Raw genomic sequence first — 19,170 nt, 5'->3', positions numbered from 1 at the left:
AGGGTTGCAACTTTCAACTTCTCATCATCCCCATGTGCTACTTGAATTATTAGTATCTTTGATATCTTCTAATGCTTGGTGCAAATTGAGGGATTAGTTGGGACAGCTAACCTAGAACTTTAATTCCACAACTACATTAAGAATGTGATGACGTCCAACATCACCTGTCTTCTATTCTTAACTGTCAATTTATACCAAACATATGCTCTCACCCATGAAGCGTGGTAGATTTGCTGAACGAGGGCATCTCCACGACATACACTAGTCCATGGCATGCATCTCTCAAGTAATACACTAATTTATTCAACGAGGAGCAAACATCATCGGTCAACAAAAAAAATGACACAACAGTAATGCTCAGCTTGAGGTGGAAACCCAGAAAAACAGAGGGTTGAAGCACCAAAGTGCTGGAAATAAACATCTATTGCATTAAAACTCCACTTCCTTATAGTTAATATGCAACAACACGATGAATACATAGTCTAAAACTCTAAACTCTAAAAGATTGAGAGAGAAAAAAAACCCAAAGAAATTCAAGCTCCAAGCATCCTCTACATGTACCTAAGATTAAATGCTATTAGCTTATATGAGAGTTACATGCCTACATTTTTTTTTGTTTTTTTTCCTTTTTTTTGTTTTTTTTTTGTTTTTCTTTTTGTGGGGGAGGGGGGTGGGGGGTAGGGGAGGGAGGGAGGGAGGGAGGGGAGGGAGGGAGGGTGGGCGAATTGACAACTACAGTTAAATGCGAGTAAAGAATATGAAAACAGCAAGTTACAGAAACCTTTTTCACTGCTAGGATATGTGAACGTCAAACATGAGTCTTCAAGCAGTTGGGCTTCATCAATTTGGGGGAGTCTAACCGACGGCCCCTTAAAATCATCTCACAAATCAGCATAGGTCTTCAGCTGCCTCTTGTAAAAAAGTGTTGCTAGCTTCTTCTACAACCTTTGCATTGATCCTTGAACCAGAAACATGTTCAAACATAAGCACACCCTTGTGGAGAGATATTACGAAGGCTGAACTTAGAAACAAAATATAAGCACGTAGAACATGCGAAAAATGGAGAGGTGAGAGGGAGAAGAAAAGCCTTGATTAGTTAACTGATCATTTACAGCAAGCCCAACTAAATTTTTGGGAAAATCATAAACCAGAACTCCATAACCTATGTTCACAAATACGAATCATTTCTCTATCACCAAAAGATGCTCATCAAGTAGGTGGCTGGGGAGGTAGAATTATGAAATGAGTTACTTATTCGATATGAAATTAACTATTGTAATTAAAATGAGTATTTGGCCCACTCACCATAAAAGACTTTGTTACCGGCAGTAGATACCCTGATCTATGTGCGGAGGAATTTGCTTAATTTCAGTCCCGAGCTCTTGCTCAATCTTGTACCTGAAAATCAAGACAAGACATTAACATCCCAATTGATTTCACCCCGTGCGATGGCTGTGAAAGTCAAACTAGAACACATACAAGTTAAAGCGATCCTCAAATGTGATTAGGTTAACAGCCAATCCAAGGTGCCCATATCTTCCAGAACGACCAACCTGCACAGTGGGTGGATATAAGTACATTACAGAAAAGTATGCATCTGAAAAAATCAAAAGGAAGAACCTAACATACTCTGTGCAGATAGGTTTCCGAGTTTTTTGGGAAATCAAAATTGATTACAACATTTACTGCTTGAATGTCTATACCCCTTGTAAACAAATCTGGAAATAGGCCAAAAAGAAACACTAGCTGTAAGCAAGTAATGCCTATGAGTGCAAAACATGAGAAAAATAAAGTCATCCTACATACCCGCAGCAAAAAGAGCAACCAAGCATGCAATTTGAGACTTTGCCACAGAAGCATATAAATATTGGGAGAGTATGTAAATAACAGAATATTTAGTGATTGACGCAAAGAAAAGAATAATCGCCACTAATAATTTACCCAATATGTAAAGAAAGAAGTCCGGAGTTTTAGAAGACTTAAAATATATAACGTATTTTCACTCTTCATTTGCCATGTGATCAATAGCCTTTCTTATCCCTCCATCCATAAAAGGCTAAGTAGCCATACTTCGTTCAAACAGGAGTCCATATAGGCTGAACTGACTACGCCAAACCTTGAAAAAAGTCTTAAAATAAAATATGAAACAAGCCAATACTTCGTATGCTTGTGGTGATAACTGTAATGAGTTTTTAGGTTGCCTGCGGTAATTATGAGCTAACAAGCCTGTTACCTATTTCCACAACCCCCCCCCCCCCCCCCCCTCTTCCCAAAAAGAAAGGTAAACAGAAGAGGGAAGACAAATTGTTCCTGGTAATTAAGGTTGGTCTCATGGATTCTCAAGATAACACCTAAAGGTTGTCATAAATTTTCGAGGGTCCTTTCTCTACCTCTCCTTCACCAATTGCAAGGGATTTCGTTTGTCGCAAACCCCATTTATCAACATCTTGGAACAGTAATATCTAACATGACCACAAAACATGAGTCTTGCGGTGCTACTAGGCACAGCTCTGTTCTAAGATATTCAGAAGAAAATCTCCTGCAGTCCCTCATGAACAAAAAGAAGAGTTCAAATTTGACATCCTCCAAACATTTTGACTAAGCAACTCATTTCAGTTGTCACTGGTTTATAGGACAGTTTGACAAAATAACTCCATTATTTCAGTTGTCGCCGGTTTATCATTTACTCAGTAGTGTAGTTGGTATGTATGTTTTTCATTACTTAGGATCTAAGGGAAGGGAAAATATCATCATATGCCGTCAATTTCCTTGCAAATAAAAAAATTAGGACAAAATTATTATTCCAAAGAAAAATCAAGCAAACACTGGTTCACTGGCAATACGACAACATTGACAAGCAATGAAAACTTACAAACACTTGCAAAGGACAGCAGTAGAGGAAAGACAGGAGCAGACTTCTTAAGACATCACCCTAGTCCTATAACCAAATAAAAGAGAATACCCAAGGCCTACACTCCTACAGATACAGCCCACAAGCAAATAATCACCACAATAATAACATTACCCTGGCGAACAAATAACACGGAGCAGTCCATCATTAATATAGAATCTCATCGAAACCACTAACACATGGCCAGTGGAGCAGAGGATATGCAAAACGAGGAACTCCCAAGGTCATCCAACAAGTACACCAAATGTCAGGCTTGCTTATAACAGAAGGATCACATGATATTATTACCTGTGCAAACAAGATTCCTGCAGGCACCATTGCGGAAATCATGAAATACTCTGTTTCGATGGTCCTGGAGCATCTTCGCATGGATGTAAAAGCAAGAATAACCAAGCTCTGTAATTTTCTTGGCCAACAATTCCACTCGATTCACAGAATTGCAAAAAATAATGGATTGGTTTATTTGCAGCTGGAAAACCAACCCCGTAACAATGTCAGAAAGCCGTCAGTTATATGCAAAAAGGGTGAAAACATACAACACATAAGATGACAGCAAACCTTTGAGAAAAGCGTGTTCAGGCAATGGAGCTTCTGTCTTTCTTCAACAAAAGCATAAAACTGGGTAATACCTTTGAGAGTAAGCTCATCCATAAGGTTGATGACGTAAGGCTTTTGCAAATATCTATCTTTGAAATCTTTGACAGTTACAGGAAAAGTAGCTGAAAACATCAATATCTGCCTGTTTCCAGGAAGAAAACTAATCAACTGCTCCAAAGAAGGTTGGAATTCGGGGGACAAAAGTTTGTCAGCCTGAAGATAAAAGAGGTATTGAGCATCAGATACATCCACACTAATTGAAATAGCCACAGCGTTTGACACTCAACTTCAAAGAGCTTTTAAGTGAAGCCATTAAAGATCAATCGGAGCAATGTAGTTCGTAAAGCAATTTGTAAGAGAGAGAGAGAGAGATGGAAATTAAAATATATTGAATTATTCTTTTCAAGAAAATATGTAGTAAATGTATTTTTATGAAAGAAAATATGATTAACCCTGTAGCTGCGAGATGAAAACCTTATATAGCAGCACTCTTTTTTTTCAGGGAGGACAGAAAGCCAGAGACCAACTCTAACCTTTCCATGAAGGATAAGAAATCTTTAATACTTCGTCTATTTTTTTATAATCGCAACGCATCCCTCTTGGTACACATTTTAAGGCAGAGATTAGAGAAGGTAAACAGACAAATTAGTTAAAGTAAATTAAACACCCGTAACCCAACCCTTTCCTCTTACCGGTGTGTGTTTAATTTACTTTAATTAATTTGTCCGGTTTCCTTCTTCCATAATCTCTTCCTTAAGACGTGTACTAAGGGATCAAGTCGCGATTATTATTATTTTTTTAAAAGCAAAAGATATACAAAAATGAAAGAGGTAACAAAAATTTCTTACCCTCGCCTTTTACCAGACAACTACTACTCTCCCCACCCCATCTTCCCTGGCATTTTTCTGACTGAAGAAAAGACGGATGACAAAGAAAATAATAGAGAGATAAAGCTGCCAGGCATAACCTTCTACCAGACAGCTGAAATTAATTGATGCTGGAAGAGATTTTCTGTGGAAAGCCCTGTCAGAGCTACTGACCGAGACCCAACAGAATAGCAGAGATAGACAGAGTGAGCAAGAGGACAAGGATAACTGCTTCACGAGCCTGAGGAATTTCTCAGGGTGGTAAAACTACTAATTAAGAGGGGTTTTCGTTATGATGTGTCTGGAAAAAAGAGGGGCAAAGTAAACGATCTGCACGTCTGTCTCAAAGAATCCCCAAACCTCATTGACATTCCAAGACCTAGAAACAAATTATATGCCACCCTGGCATTTTATAAAGTATTGAACACGTTTAGAGTTTATTGTCTGAAAATTCTGGAAATCGGTGGAAATGCCAATGAATCACAACGCCTACCCGACGTTTCCACAACATTTCTGCGCTTCATAGATTAGAAATTTTACTAAGTTTTAACATGTTAAGGTTAAGATAAATTTCTATAAAAGTAAGATGACGATAAAGCAACTTCAGGATGATGACAGGTCAGGGGCAGGGGCGCAGGGCATGCATTCAGCAAGGAAGCCAATAGTCAGCAGCTTGTCAAACTAGATAAAAATTCACACAAAAGGGAAGAACTTGTAGAATAGAAGTGGAAGAATTCAGATCAAGCTGCATGTACCTCGTCCATAACAAGCATGGAGCAGTCCTTCAGAACACATATACCCCTTTTTGCAAGATCTAGTATTCTTCCTGGTGTTCCGACTAGCAAATGCACTGGTTGGTACAGACGCATTATATCGTCCTTCAAACTAGTCCCTCCTGTCGTTACCATGACCTGGACGTTCAAATGCTTGCCAAGTTCTTTACATACTTGTGATGTTTGAAGGGCTAACTCTCTGGTAGGAACAAGTATAACAGCTGCAGTGAACAACCAGGACACCAATTGAGCTACTAGACAAGCGATTATAAATAGATTGTGCAGCTGAGGCAGTGGTCTTAAATTGCTTGAATAACTAACATATCAGATCATCACCTTGAATTACATTGTTGTCTTGGTCAATTTTTTCCAGCACAGGGACGCAAAATGCGGCTGTTTTACCAGTTCCATTTTTAGCTCTTGCAAGAATATCACTTCCTGTCAAAGCAATTGGTATACTTTCCTCCTGGATTGGAGAAGGACGTTCGAATCCCTTCTCATATATTCCCATAAGTAGTTCACGTTTCAAGAAATAATCCTCAAACTCATTTCCTTTTGTAGCAGTGACATCCTAATACAGGATGAAGAGTACATCAGCTTAGAATCATTCGACAAATAGCATGTTAATGAGAATTTCTGAAAATAAAACTACAAACTTCAGTCATGATCAAGAACGCTTCAATAAAAAATGAAATTCATGATTTTGTTTTCTTTCTAATTGGACTATTGATTATTCTCACAGCATTACGTAAATAAATACGATACACCAGTCTTCAATCTCTTGACTTGTCCCACAAATCCATGGGTAAATCAAGCAGCCGACTGAAGACTAATATTTGGAAAACATACACCAAATTACATAAATCTCAAATTAACCGCATCATCTCTGTTACCTTGACTCTTCATTTTACCACAAATACCCGTGTCGGATCCTCGACACTCGGGCATGGGTATAGACACTTGGACACTTCATTTTAGACCAAAATCATGCAATTTTTTCACGAAATAGCCGCGTCGGACACTTGGAAACGTATCCGTGTCCGATATTGGTAACATAGCTCATCATAGTCGTCAAAACCAAACAACGAAGATATCTGATATCTGAAACAGATACATAAAGCCATAAGGCTCTAGTTCTCGAAGAAATTTGTTCCCAAAAAGGAAAACACACATACAACTAGGAAGCTAGGCAGCGTTGACAATAGACTTTGATTTTCATCTCAGCATCTAAGCTTCATTTTTTGCATTAGAATTCCCCTTAACTGAACTTAATTGAAATTGGGTTTTATATTTACTGTAAAATGAACTTGGTATTCCTGTGTGAGCCTTCCCAAACATATTGCCACCTATTAGAACTTATTACTCCGTAGCATTTAATCAAACTTAATTAAATAAATCAAATTTATATGTTGCCTCTGTTGTTTTAGTTAACATAGTTAACAAAAACAAACCCATAGGCCATAGCCCATCCAGAATTCCCTTTAAAACTGGTCAATTACTGGAGTCAAAATCTCAAAATTAACCCGAAATTGCTGAATAAACTTGAACAAAACATAAACCCAAAGGGACTCAAATTTCACTCGATGCAATCCATTTCTCATATAAGAGTATCCTATCGCATTTTACATAAATTTTAAATAGTTTGAGCACACGCCCATGTTACTTAAGAACCAGCCCCGTTTACCTTAACAGTAAAGCTCTATTATAGTTCATAGATGAAATTACGGAAGTGAATCTATGAGAGGATCCTAAAACTAAAGCAACTCATTGAGGGCATCCCTTAAGGGAACAAAGCACAAAGGAAAACAGCCTGAAAGAGTATAGTGAATTAGTGATACCTTGCTTGACAAGGAGACAAAATTTGTGATGGCCTGGAAATATTTGTTTTTTCAGGAAAAACAAAAAAGATGGCTAGCTTCCTTCTGTATTATAGAGTAACATATAGGAACATATGAATGATGAAATTCACCTTTTTTTAGGAAACACTTATTTGAGGAAAACAGAGACACTTGAGCTACCTAAGTACAGATCCATTACTCTTTAGGAGAATCCACCCAAGACAAACTACCCACCTTATAGTGTCTCGACTTCCCTCGATTTTCTATAACTTTCTTCTATGTTAGTATTGCTTGGTTGCTTTCCAACGAAGAGGATAGAATTCATGTCATTTACCAAGTCCCACCTGTCCCAACCTAATAGTGCCACTACTCCATGTCCCAACACCATAAGCCTGTTTTTTCTACCTCACATCTTTCCCAAGAAGTATCACATTTATTTTGAATGAAAAACCAGAATGGATCATGAAAATTCGTCTTTCGATGTCAAAAGAAAAGTGGCTGCTACTAAAAGATAATACATGCTGTTAAGCAGCTGAAAGAGAAGCTACCAGGCAACAACAAAAAATCTCCCATTTCTCCTATGCACTAGCATGCTCCAAGAAAAAGCTAAGCTGTGGAGACCCTAACAAATTCTGCATTCATTTCCTAGTGTAAAGCACTAAATTAACACGTTACGATCTTCTCCTCATGGTGAGGGTTTTCGGTAATGCAGGAATTGTTCATAAGAAAAAGACAAATGGGTTTTTAGTTGTGTTACATATCCTTCATTTCTTTCATCTGTCTACTGCTTAAAGTGATCGTGAAGAAAGTTCCATTATACGGAGTAGGAAAATCTCAAGAGACTTTTCTATATGTAGAGAGTCTACAGTGCTACAGAACACCAGGGTACTTCTCCTTTCAATAATTAGGTATATATTACCAGATTCAAACGCATCACAATTGCAATAAATTGCTAGGCAATTTTTCGCAAAACCACTTTACAAGTTACAAGACATTGTCAGTTTGCCTAATCCATGTATTCTAATTATCCCATTTTCTAGTCAAATGAATAAATTGGTTTAGAATTTTCCTTGGAAGAGATTATTCCCCTTACAACGCTAATGAAGGATATCAAATTTTCCACACTTTATTTTAAAGCCCTGGAAGTCATTCAAAGAAAATAACTTGTAGGAGTCAGTTTCCATATTATTATTAGCGACAGCCTGTAGTAATAAATTCCTAATTCTTAAAACTCCAAAATAGTCGATCTACCATTTTTGTACCAGGAATCAAAAACTCTTTCTTCCATACCATCTCCTATCTCCGAGGACTGGGAGGGTCTGTTGTCTTTCACCTTCCTATAGATCTCATTGCAAAACTCATTTCCGTGTCTTTCTTGAACAAATCTGACCGTATATTCTCTGATTGGCAAGCGAGAGGTAAGTTCATATCCTCAATGGCTAGAAGTTTCATTAGTGACCAGAAAATCATGTCCCATAACCAAAGTCAGGAGTGGGATTGGGTCTGGAAAGCTGCTGGGTACCCGATTAATGATTTTATTTTTTTGGCAGGATTGGTGGGATAGAATTGCCACTAAAAAAATCTCAATTTTCGTCTTAATTCGAATCCTTACTGCTCTTTTTGTCCTTCCTCTATAGAAGATAATGATAACATTCTTAGAATTTGTCCTAGAGCCAAGGAATTTTGGTCGGCTTTGAATCTCACCATTGACTACTCCAAACCTTTTAAGGAATGGTTTAGGTCTTCTCTTAGGTACCCCAAGGTAAACTCGGTTGTCCCCCCTCCTAGTGTTTTTTTTGCCTTTGGGTGTTGGTTCATTTGGAAAAGAAGGAATGCTTGGTCAATTTCTCAAAACAATATCCCTATTGTCTCTTTCTCTAATCAGGTTCTTGGGCTGCTAAGGAGTTGGTTTTTCTCCTAAAACAGCCAACCTTAGAAGTAAAGCCCAACCCGTCTGGTTCCCTCCACCCATTGGCCAACACAAAATCAACCTGGATGCCTCTTTCTGTAGGCCCCTTACTCTGTCAGGTCTCGCGGCGGTATGTAGGGACCACTTGGGTTCATGGGCTGAAGGTATGGCTTGGAGTTTATATGCTCATGACTCTCTTGAAGCAGAATTGCAGGCTATCAACAACACTCTCATTTGGTTACAATCAAAGATTTGGAACCCCTGCATCATTGTGTCTGATTGCCTTGTGGCTGTGCAGCTTATTAGTAACAATTGGGATACCAACTCAAGGCACAAAACCATGAATTTGAATTGCAGGGAGCTTCTTAACAGCATCCCAGGAGCTCGTCTGAATTTTGAGGGAAGATCAACGAACAAGGCAGCTGATGCTCTAGCAAAAAACTCAAGGAAGCAGTTTGTTTTGTGTAATCAAGCTTGTATTCTTAATTCCCTTCCCCTGGTTTGTTTATCTTTTTTAGTTGAAGACTCCCCTAATTTTTCCTGTGTTGAACCTGGCCATGTGTGTGCCAACGATTCTAGTAACTCTATGTCTGTATTTCTAAGGGGTGAAAACTCTTCGAGGCCCAACTCTTCGGCTAATTAATACAGTTCCTTTTATTACCAAAAAAAAAAAAAAAATCACGGTTATCCAGAAACTGATACGCAGTATCAATGTGCATTTGATGTGGAAGTTTGAAACAACCATAAATGGCAAGATTATATGCAATACCTCTGTCATGTAACGAGTATCAGGCGGTGGAAGCTTAAGGTTTGCCTTCCAATCTTCGGAACTGAATCAAAGGCAATATAAAGTCACATAACAACAACCTTCACAATTAGAAATGAAGTTAAGCAACACAACTACACAAGCACATGATTTATTTATCAATAACTTTGACATCCAACTCTATAATACAGTAGCAATCTCATTGTTCTATCTAACAGGAGTTCATACTATCTCTGATCCAACGTTTTTCCTGCTTCAAATTTGAAACATTGATCCCTGCGTCTAAAAGTAAGTCATGTACGCTATTCTGGGATGTCAATTGTCATGTTTCCAATACATAAAATATTTATGGTTAGGTTTGCCATCATAAACCCCCCCCCCTCCCCTCTCTCGCTATAGAGTATCGAGAGACAAATGGGAAGGAGAATACCAAAACAAAGGGTATTTCAGTAAATTCTTAAGTACGAGAGAGTGAATAGTGTGACAATTAGTTCTGAATAAAAAATATTTGTGTAATCACTTTATCATACAAATCTCAGTACACTTTTATCAACATATTTTAAGAGATTGATGGTCAAAGTTTTATCTCAAATGATGAAAACAGCTCATAAAATGATGAAAAATATATTAAACAAATGAATAAATAAAAAGATAACAGATTTTGAAGCTCATTGTTATAGTATTTCACAGCTGATCAGCAGAGCTTAAAGCATGACCTGATTGACCTCAAAGGAAAGGAGAGGAGTATGCGACCATATTTTAAACAATAAAGACATTGACTAAGCAAAACATGTTTTCTGAAAGGTAACTTAGATCAAGATATCATAAAAAGAAATATATTATATACTTAAACAAAACATGTTTTCTGAAAGGTAACTTAGATCAAGATATCATAAAAAGAAATATATTATATACTTAAACAAAACATGAAATATGGTCACTCCTATTTTGTGATATCTTTCTACTCATACACTCCACATTGATCAGGGGGTATCACCACCAAAGCCTCACTCGGTCTTCTCTCCCATCAGTGGTGACACGCTTAGGCAATAAAGCTGATATAGCGGCTACCTGAGTGCAGACCCTTTTGATTAACGATGTCTCGGAAGGAAAAAGTTTCATTTGTTTCCCTGCCATCATGGGCTAACGAAAACCCATATAAATCTAGTAAAATAATTAAAGTAGATATAAGACTCCACAAACCAAACAAATCTTTAACAGAGCATTCTCAACCTCAACTTTGTCATCTTCAACAACAAACCAGTAAGAAATTCACTATCTTTATTAACTTCAGTAAGACCTTTACAAAATTTGAGAATCTACACATATTCACGTAGCAACAATGGAAACTTATTGGGTTTTTTCCAAGGGTCCGATCATCCATATCTAATCTAAAAACTAGTCTGAATTGATCACATAGCCAAACCAAGTCCTATGGTACATCAATCCACAAAAGGGGAAAATTTGTGTCCGAAGCTCACACATCATGCAATGAACCAATTAACACAACCTTCCCACCTAAGAATGAATAATAGCACCAACAACGCAAGGAAGGGATAGGTAAAGCCCTAACAAAAGCTATGAACGCATACTATATTCAACTCGGATTTAAAAATTATAGAGTCCATCCTTCAAAAATAACAGTAGGTGATTTACATCATCAGATCAACCAATCATCTTAACTTCCCAGTCTCCCAGATCCAATACATCCAGGGGCATGAGGAATAAGGAAAGGCCCATTGCACATCTCGACAATAGGATTGTTTAAAAAGTATACAGCTCTTTGGATAAACTTAATTCCATATCGCCTAGTAAATGCAAATTGAAATGTACCTCGGCAACTAAGAAATTATTAAATGAGTTGGGACAACAAACTTTGAAATAAGGCATGAGAATTGACTTCAACACCCATCAAAGAATACGGAAGTTATAACAGCATGCACATTTGCTACTGAAATAGTCAAGTAGTACTTATAACTTGACAAAGAAAAAAATAATCTGAATCACATAATGCTATAGTTTTTTTTATAAGAACAAGGTTATATTATATTAACAGTAGGGAAAAAAAAGGAGAGCAAAACAATGAGAACAAGTCGTCCTCTGTTTTAGAAAGCAAAATTACAGATTGCCCCAGTTTCTTTGTACCTCCCCCACCGAGTAACTATTGAAAGCCGTACTGGCCTTGGCCCATAAAGATGCTAAAAATGTGACTTCGTTCCACAATAACTCACAGGCCAACGAATCTTGTGAAAACACCCTCGAATTTCTCTCCAACCACACACACCACATAATTTCCATGAAAGCATTGCGCCATAGCAATCTCTTCTCCTTACCCTTACCAAACCCTCTAAATCTAATTTGCAGTCAATCAAATATCTCTGAAGGGCATACCCAAGTCTCATCATGGAGCGCAAACAATCTCCTCCAAACTTGCTACTTCCACAATGTAAAACAACAGGTTAACATGACTCGCTATAAGCAGGGCAATGCAAGCACATATTTGGGGAATAACCAAACTTTGCCCACGCTTTTGGAGCATATCATTAGTGCTACTTTTTCCCTGCCGTAAGAGAGGTACTTCCACCACCAAAAGATCATTTTCTTCTAGCCAACAAGTTTCATGCTACCCAAGACAGCGAAAAGAGATGGCTTCCCTGACTGATCAAAGTATACTAGCCTTTAAAGGGTCTTTACTCTTTAGGGCTGTTCATGAACAACAAGTCTAGCACAATAAGATATACAATGTTTTCAAGAACTTCCATCCATCAAAACTTTCTTCGATAAATTTGCAGAAAATCCTTGACTAAACCTAGGAAAATAGCTTATTTATATATATTAAGCAAGTCTTACAAAGTCTAAGGGTGAACATTTAGTCTCTTCCAATAGCGTTCTCTTCCTAGAATAACTTTGTATGCTGAATGAGTAAAACAAAATGAGACAAGACATTTAAGCTAAAGTATGATAAACTGATCAAAAAAGACCTACCCTGTCAAGAATGACAAAAATATTTAATATTCAACAGAATGTTGGCAGCCTTGCCCTCTAGCCTATCTTTCCTCTCTTTATTCTTCGTGAAGTAGAAAATTCATACTAAAGGCGTGCTAACATAAAAGCAATCCGACACAGTTGATACTCCTCCTTTTTAGTCACAAATACCATGAATATCTTTATCTACTCAAATTACAACACTAAAAAAGATGTTGACATTACATCTAACGACCCTAGTAACCAAAATAACCTCCTTTTTTCATCCTCCACCTCGTCAATCTCCTAGCCCTAGCTAGGACTTAGACCTTTAAGGCAATAGCACCAAATATCTTGCTCTATCCAGTACCACATACTACCTCCAAATGCCACAAACTATATAAGTGAGCCAAGTGGCTAAAAATAAAATAAAATGAGGTAATCCATCACAGCTTCACCTATACCTTCAAGTTGAATACCCCACAAGGCACATTAACATGTGGACAGATATTGTTGTTCAACAGTACCCCTCCCTAAGGTCTTAAGTTACCCACAAGAAAGTTCCATGTGAAAGGAAACTGGATTCTCAAATTCAAATCGGACACAAGACAGTAATCCATGAGAAGACATGGTTCAGACACTTTCCAGAAATGCTATAACAGATGAAATTAAATCAAGGTCGTTCCATCGAATAAACTCATTCTACCAAGGATATCAAATCACACCCGACACAACATAGCTATAGACAATTCATTAGCAATTATAGCAATTTGTCAAAGTTGTTATAATTGACACCAAATTCACATAAAAATAGTGAAGTCATATTTTAGTCATTTAAAATATAGAACGCTATATTTCTTCACATAATAACAAGATAAGGTACTAAGAGTACGTTTTCTAGTGTAAAAAAAGGTCACAAAATCAAAAATTGTAGGTTACCATGTCGAAATGGAACTTTTACCAATTATCCAATGCACAGCAGAATGAACACAAAATGTGAAGTGACACCCGTGAGATACCACTAGTCTGACACAGCGAACAGGATTGTTACCGCTATTTTTGTCCTATCACAAGTTTAAGTGAGTCTTTCAAACAAGTATAATTTTTACTCGACATTTTGCTAAATTAACAAAAAGATTAGTTGTTAGCATACCTCACAACTATTTCTAAAGGGTTAATGAAATAGTGACATGAACAATGGAATGTCATCTTTTCGAAACTTCCTAGTGATTGGGATTCTAAGCCTTTTGGAACACCTTTCCGATAGCGTGGTCTTTCCGGAAGGGGGTGATGTGATCATTCGGCCGCATGCCAACATGGTATGAGTGGCTCTTTTAGATTGGATAAGGAGGAGAGAAAGAAGAGATCAAAGGAGAAAACTAGAAAAACCAACCCAAAGTTTTTCTTCAAATTAAATCTTAACCAAACTTTAGAATTCTATAATGAACCAAGTGTAAGGGAAGGGCATAATAGGTAATGAGTGATATTAGGTAGAAGACAAATTAGGTAGGTGTAGTAGAATGGTTACAAATACTAGCACACTAGGTTATGAGAGGTATGTTGAGAAATTAGTAAAGCTTGGGCTTTGGAGAGTGGTGACCTCAAGTCACTAAATCTGGAGATTTGTGGCCTCAAGTCACTACCTTTGTATCCCCTTTTATGTTCACCATCTTTCTAACAAATTAAATATAATTTAGCCATTAATTTTCTGCCCAAAAATATCAGTTCATTACACTTGGTATCAAAGCTGTACAATTCTGGGTAACTGATCTGATTTTCTGGAGGAAACAAAAAAAAAAAAAAGAACATGTTTACATACCAGAAATCCCAGGAGAAGTGGGATGAGATTTTCCAAAAATGTAAGGAAGATCTCGTGAAAAATATTATGGAAGGTCTTTCTCCAATCTTTTCTTCGTTCCGGCAAGAATTGAAGGAAATCGGAGAGAAAATTACTGAAATTAGAGAAGAGATACATGAAGAGGAAGAGAAAGAAGTGGCTGCTCTGGAGAACCAAGCAGATTCGGAGGTGGTTGAAATGGAAGTGGTGGAAAATGCAAGTATGGTGGCACCAGGTGGAGGAGCTGAATATGGTAGCCCAGGTGGTGCTGAATATGGTAGCCCAGGTGGTGCTGAAAACATTTTTGTGGGTGGGTCCAACAAGGGTCAGAGTTGCATCGTCGGCATAGGTCATAAGGATGATGGGAGCCGAAACGAATCTCCGTCGCCAAGGGTGGGGGAAAGACATGTCGATTTTGCTGGAGGTTTTAGCGGTGGAGGACGAGGTGGTCTCGCCGGTGAAGTAGGTGGTGGTCCTGCGAGGGGTTACATAAGAGGGCACAATGGTGGTTGTCAAAACCTCCTTGGAAATAACCACAGGGGAGGTGTTTTCGAAAGGGGTGGTGCGGGAGGAATCGGATTTGGCGGAGGGATGAGTAGATCTTACCACATCAGATGTGAACCAAAGAGAAGAGAATTTTTGAGCGAGGTGGATCTGGTGGTGGTCCTGGTTTCGTCGCCGGTAAGAATTCCGGTGGTCGAGTACAGCGGCAATCACGACGGTACTGGAACTTGAGCCCAGAAGAAGAGGTGTCTTGGAGAAGTTTTAATGGCTTACCTGTTGGCTTGGAAAGGAAGACAAAAGATATTATTAAGGGCAATTTAGTAAGTGCAAAAATGGCTGACACAACTAATAAAGTCAGGCTGCAAACAAGTGATTTACATTCAGGTTTGAATATAACTGTTGAAAGATGAGTCAATTTGGATTGTTTTCTATTCAGTGAGGTCTTGACTGATTTTGGGCCTACAAACTCAAAGCCCAATGCTGAATTTACCAATTGTAATCCCATTTCTTCAGCCCAGTCGTTTGAAACCATAGTTGCACCCATTTTTTTGAACCCCATTTGTCTACCCTTGAACCCACACTACCACCGAATTGCAAAACCAAGTTTCAAACCCTTTCATCCACAACTAAACCCAATTCAACAATTATTAATCCCAGACCATCTACCACATTAATCTATCATTACCCCCACAATTTAGACCAACATCCCATTGTTAATTTCCCCAACTTACATCCTTACAATTCCAAGTCAGAAACCCAAACCTTACTTCCAGCTCATGACAGCTTCAAGGATAATTTCTTCTTAGCTACACTACCAGAGGAGGTACAAGGACTTACCAGTAAAGAGCTTGGGCGCCAATGGAAACCGAACGTCAATTTCAGAAAACAGAATGGCACTGACTATTACCGAGGCTGTAAATTCTCTGCTAATTACTACCCACCTTGAGGACAAGGTGGAAGTTTAGGGGGGCGGTATTGTAATGAACCAAGTGTAAGGGAAGGGCATAATAGGTAATGAGTGATATTAGGTAGAAGACAAATTAGGTAGGTGTAGTAGAATGGTAATAAATACTAGCACACTAGGTTATGAGAGGTATGTTGAGAATTTGGTAAAGCTTAGGCTTCGGAGAGTAGTGACCTCAAGTCACTAAACTTGGAGATTGGTGGCCTCAAGTCACTACTTTTATCCCCTTTTGTGTTCTTCATCCATCAAGCAAATTAATATAATTTATGCCATTAATTTTCTGCAAAAAAAATAGTCAGTTCATCTCAAATTCACATCCAAACAAAAGCCTCAATTGGTTGCATAAAACCACTTCTAACTTCATCTTTAAATCAAAATCCCTAATCTTGAAAGAAAAACCTTAGTCACCAAGTTTTCAGTTATGATAAAGATTTCCAATGAGCCACGGTCTTCGATGGTCATTTTGGGGTAAGTTATTTTCTTTCTCTCTCTTTGATTTATCTTTCCCTATAAGACACAATATGGCTATATATAATCCAAAACCTTCAAATCATACCTCAAAACAAACTTCTATAACAATGTTATACTGTGTTCCTCATAAATTGAAAAAATTTCCTTTCCACCTTTTACAAGAAAGGGTCCACTATTAATTATTTTCTCTCTCCTTTGTTTTTGCCCCTATCTCCTTTGAATCCATTTTATCAATAAAACACAAAGTTAAACTCCATATCTTCCCTTTCTTCACCAAAATAATATACTCCGTATCATAACTCCCATAACAATATCACATCAACTTTTACATAAAACAACAAAATAAATGGCCCACAAGCTACCTCTCCTAAGTTATGATACGCTCTCCTAATATTATTGATACGCTCTCCTAATATTATGTATTAGAAGCTAGTGTTGCTATTATTCTAAGACGAAGAAACTACGAGAATCCATAAATGCTCCAACAACTTTCGGTTATGAACATATGATGTAAGCTCTTGATCAAAGTCCAAAAAAATGAATTTCTTCTAGTGGCCAGCCCAAACAGTCTATTTAGGAACTTGAAATCTCAAAACAAAGGGGATGGTAACCCTTTTTCCTAGGCCTCAAAAAACAATGAGTAGTAGTGCTCCAAGTCATGACTACCCATTAGAAGATCACCATAAAACTATTAAGGCTAGAATAACATATTTTGTGTTGACTAAATTAGAGGATTAGGTAAAGCTCCCAGCATTTCTATTTTCTTTTTGTCAATATTTACTTGTTGAAGGTTAAATGTCTACACTTCTGGCTGAAAAGGCAGCTGAACCCGCCCAGAGTGGCAGACTTAAACCCAAAACGAATGCACTATAACCAACTTCATCAAATTTCGTCGAACTTGTATTATTCTATTGGTATCAAAAAGCATGGATTGTACCTTTAATATCCAATAGACAAAAGCATACCATTCCATCGGTTCAGAACCCCAAACTGTATCTCTACACCAAAACTGCCATATAATGCTGGTTAAATGTGGTTATTAGATAAACTTTGGGTATTGGGAAATTGGAATCATGGTAATATTGAATATCTTCGCATGTAACTTTGAAAGTTTGGTCATTCTTATTTCTTCACCTATTAGTCTAGAATCTGATTAGTTAGTACAGGGGAGCAAAAGGTCATCTAGACATGTTATTGCACATGGAAGGTAGCATTCCAAACCATAACTGGTTGAACATTTAACAATTAATTGCAAAACTGCAGTCATTCACCAAACCTCGCACAAGATCCACCTGAATCAGATGCTTCTCCACCCTCAAAGTACAGGGGAGCAAAAGGTCATCTAGACATGTTCTTGCACACGGAATGTAGCATTCCAAACCATAACTGGTTGAATTAATTAATTGCAAAACTGCAGTCATGCACCAAACCTCACACAAGATCCACCTGAATCAGATGCTTCTCCACCCTCAGATACCATAATAACAAATATGAAATATATAGGCTGAATCAATAAAATGGCCATAAAAAATAAGGACATCTTCTTTCAAGAATTATTGTGTCAAATCTCGTGAAATTTCCCATACAAAACATTTTAGTGCTGACAATAATGCTAATTATATATAGATTCAGCATAAAACCACTGCCACCAACAAATGACTTCTCCATAGTCAATATACGATGAGAAGGTGCCAAGGAATGTTATTGAAGAAAATAAGTGTAAACTATAAAAGAACCCGCATTAATCGGACTCCAGCAAGGATCAAATAAACTTGTTGTCTAAAGTAGCAAACCATTCTCTTTTGAGTAACACATTGTCCATCCAATTTTACCTGACTCACAATATCACACCTCCCCTTAGCCATCCTATCCGCATACAAAAGAAGGTAAAGGAGGCACCGAGAATTCAGACATTTCTACAAGAAGTACTCGGACACAAGACAAAGCAAGCATAAGTTCAAATCAAATGCAAAATACTAATTCCACCCCAGAATTGAATCAAACATGGCAATTCTCCGAATCAGTAGATGTCTTTTCCTAGTTATCTTTCTAATTCTAACAACTTCAAGTGTAAAATCTTTCACGCTGTTTCAAAGCAATTATAGAGCAACTTAAATCACACTCTCTTGGATTAGTTCCAATAACATCATAAAATCATGAAAGAAAACCAATAATAAAACTAAAAAACCCTAGAATTCGGAGGGAAGTTACCTAGAATCCACAGCAGAACGAGGTGTTTGAGCAGATTTCTCAATTTCGTCAGCAGAATTAGCAGGTCGTCTCATCATCCACTGCTGCTGTTGTTGTTGTTGTTGTTGCTGCTGCTGCTGTTGTTGCTGTTGGTGCTGTTGTTGTTGGTATTGATGTTGATTCTGCGGCGGTGCGTTTCGCGGCACATAATGAGGCTGATTGTGGTGTTGTTGGTGGTGGTACGGCGGCCTGGTTTGAAAATTAGGGTTTTGTTGCGCGTAACCTCCACCGCGACCATTGCCGATCCCCGGCGGATAGCGCGGCCGGGAGTTGTGGTTCATCGGAATCTGGAAAATGAGCGAAAGAGCGAGCGAAGAGTGGTACGAAGAAGGTCAAAGGAAGAGTGAAGATGGAGTAGTGGGAGTGGGTAGTTTTTTTTGGATCTAAAAGAAGAAATGGAACATTCTTGGAGAGTAACGAATACTGGGAGTCTCAGAGTGGGTGTTTTTGGATCAGTTCACTGCCTCGACGTTTTTACTTGTGTTGTAACGAGGGAGAGGCTTTTGTCTGGTTTTTAACC

The 19,170-nt window shown here is 38.0% G+C and overlaps 1 protein-coding gene across 1 annotated transcript; it reads right to left on the bottom strand.

Annotated features, from left to right (window-relative positions):
• Window positions 1–391: 391 nt before the first annotated feature.
• Window positions 392–19,147, bottom strand: LOC110778395 (DEAD-box ATP-dependent RNA helicase 8-like). The gene is made up of 10 exons (XM_021982958.2): window positions 18,612–19,147; window positions 9,664–9,724; window positions 5,484–5,718; window positions 5,130–5,368; window positions 3,470–3,721; window positions 3,200–3,380; window positions 1,630–1,718; window positions 1,480–1,553; window positions 1,306–1,398; window positions 392–958 (listed from the first exon to the last, which is right to left on the bottom strand). Exons 1-9 carry the CDS (start codon window positions 18,929–18,931, stop codon window positions 1,320–1,322), a joined length of 1,530 nt encoding a protein of 509 aa, XP_021838650.1. The 5' UTR covers window positions 18,932–19,147; the 3' UTR covers window positions 392–958; window positions 1,306–1,319.
• Between the last annotated feature and the right edge of the window lie 23 nt (window positions 19,148–19,170).

Source organism: Spinacia oleracea, chromosome 6, assembly GCF_020520425.1.
Source record: "Spinacia oleracea cultivar Varoflay chromosome 6, BTI_SOV_V1, whole genome shotgun sequence".
In the NCBI taxonomy this organism is placed as follows: Eukaryota; Viridiplantae; Streptophyta; class Magnoliopsida; order Caryophyllales; family Amaranthaceae; genus Spinacia; species Spinacia oleracea.
The sequence above is the reverse complement of the archived record's forward strand: the minus strand, read 5'-3'. Positions and strand labels throughout refer to the sequence as shown.

Coding starts and splice junctions, on each gene's coding strand:
- LOC110778395 (XM_021982958.2), bottom strand. CDS start 18,931: ATGAACCACAACTCCCGGCCGCGCTATCCGCCGGGGATCGGCAATGGT. Junction 1,719..3,199: donor CAGGAATCTTGTTTGCACAG/GTAATAATATCA, acceptor GCCTATTTCCAG/ATTTGTTTACAAGGGGTATA. Junction 1,554..1,629: donor CGGAAACCTATCTGCACAGA/GTATGTTAGGTT, acceptor CCCACTGTGCAG/GTTGGTCGTTCTGGAAGATA.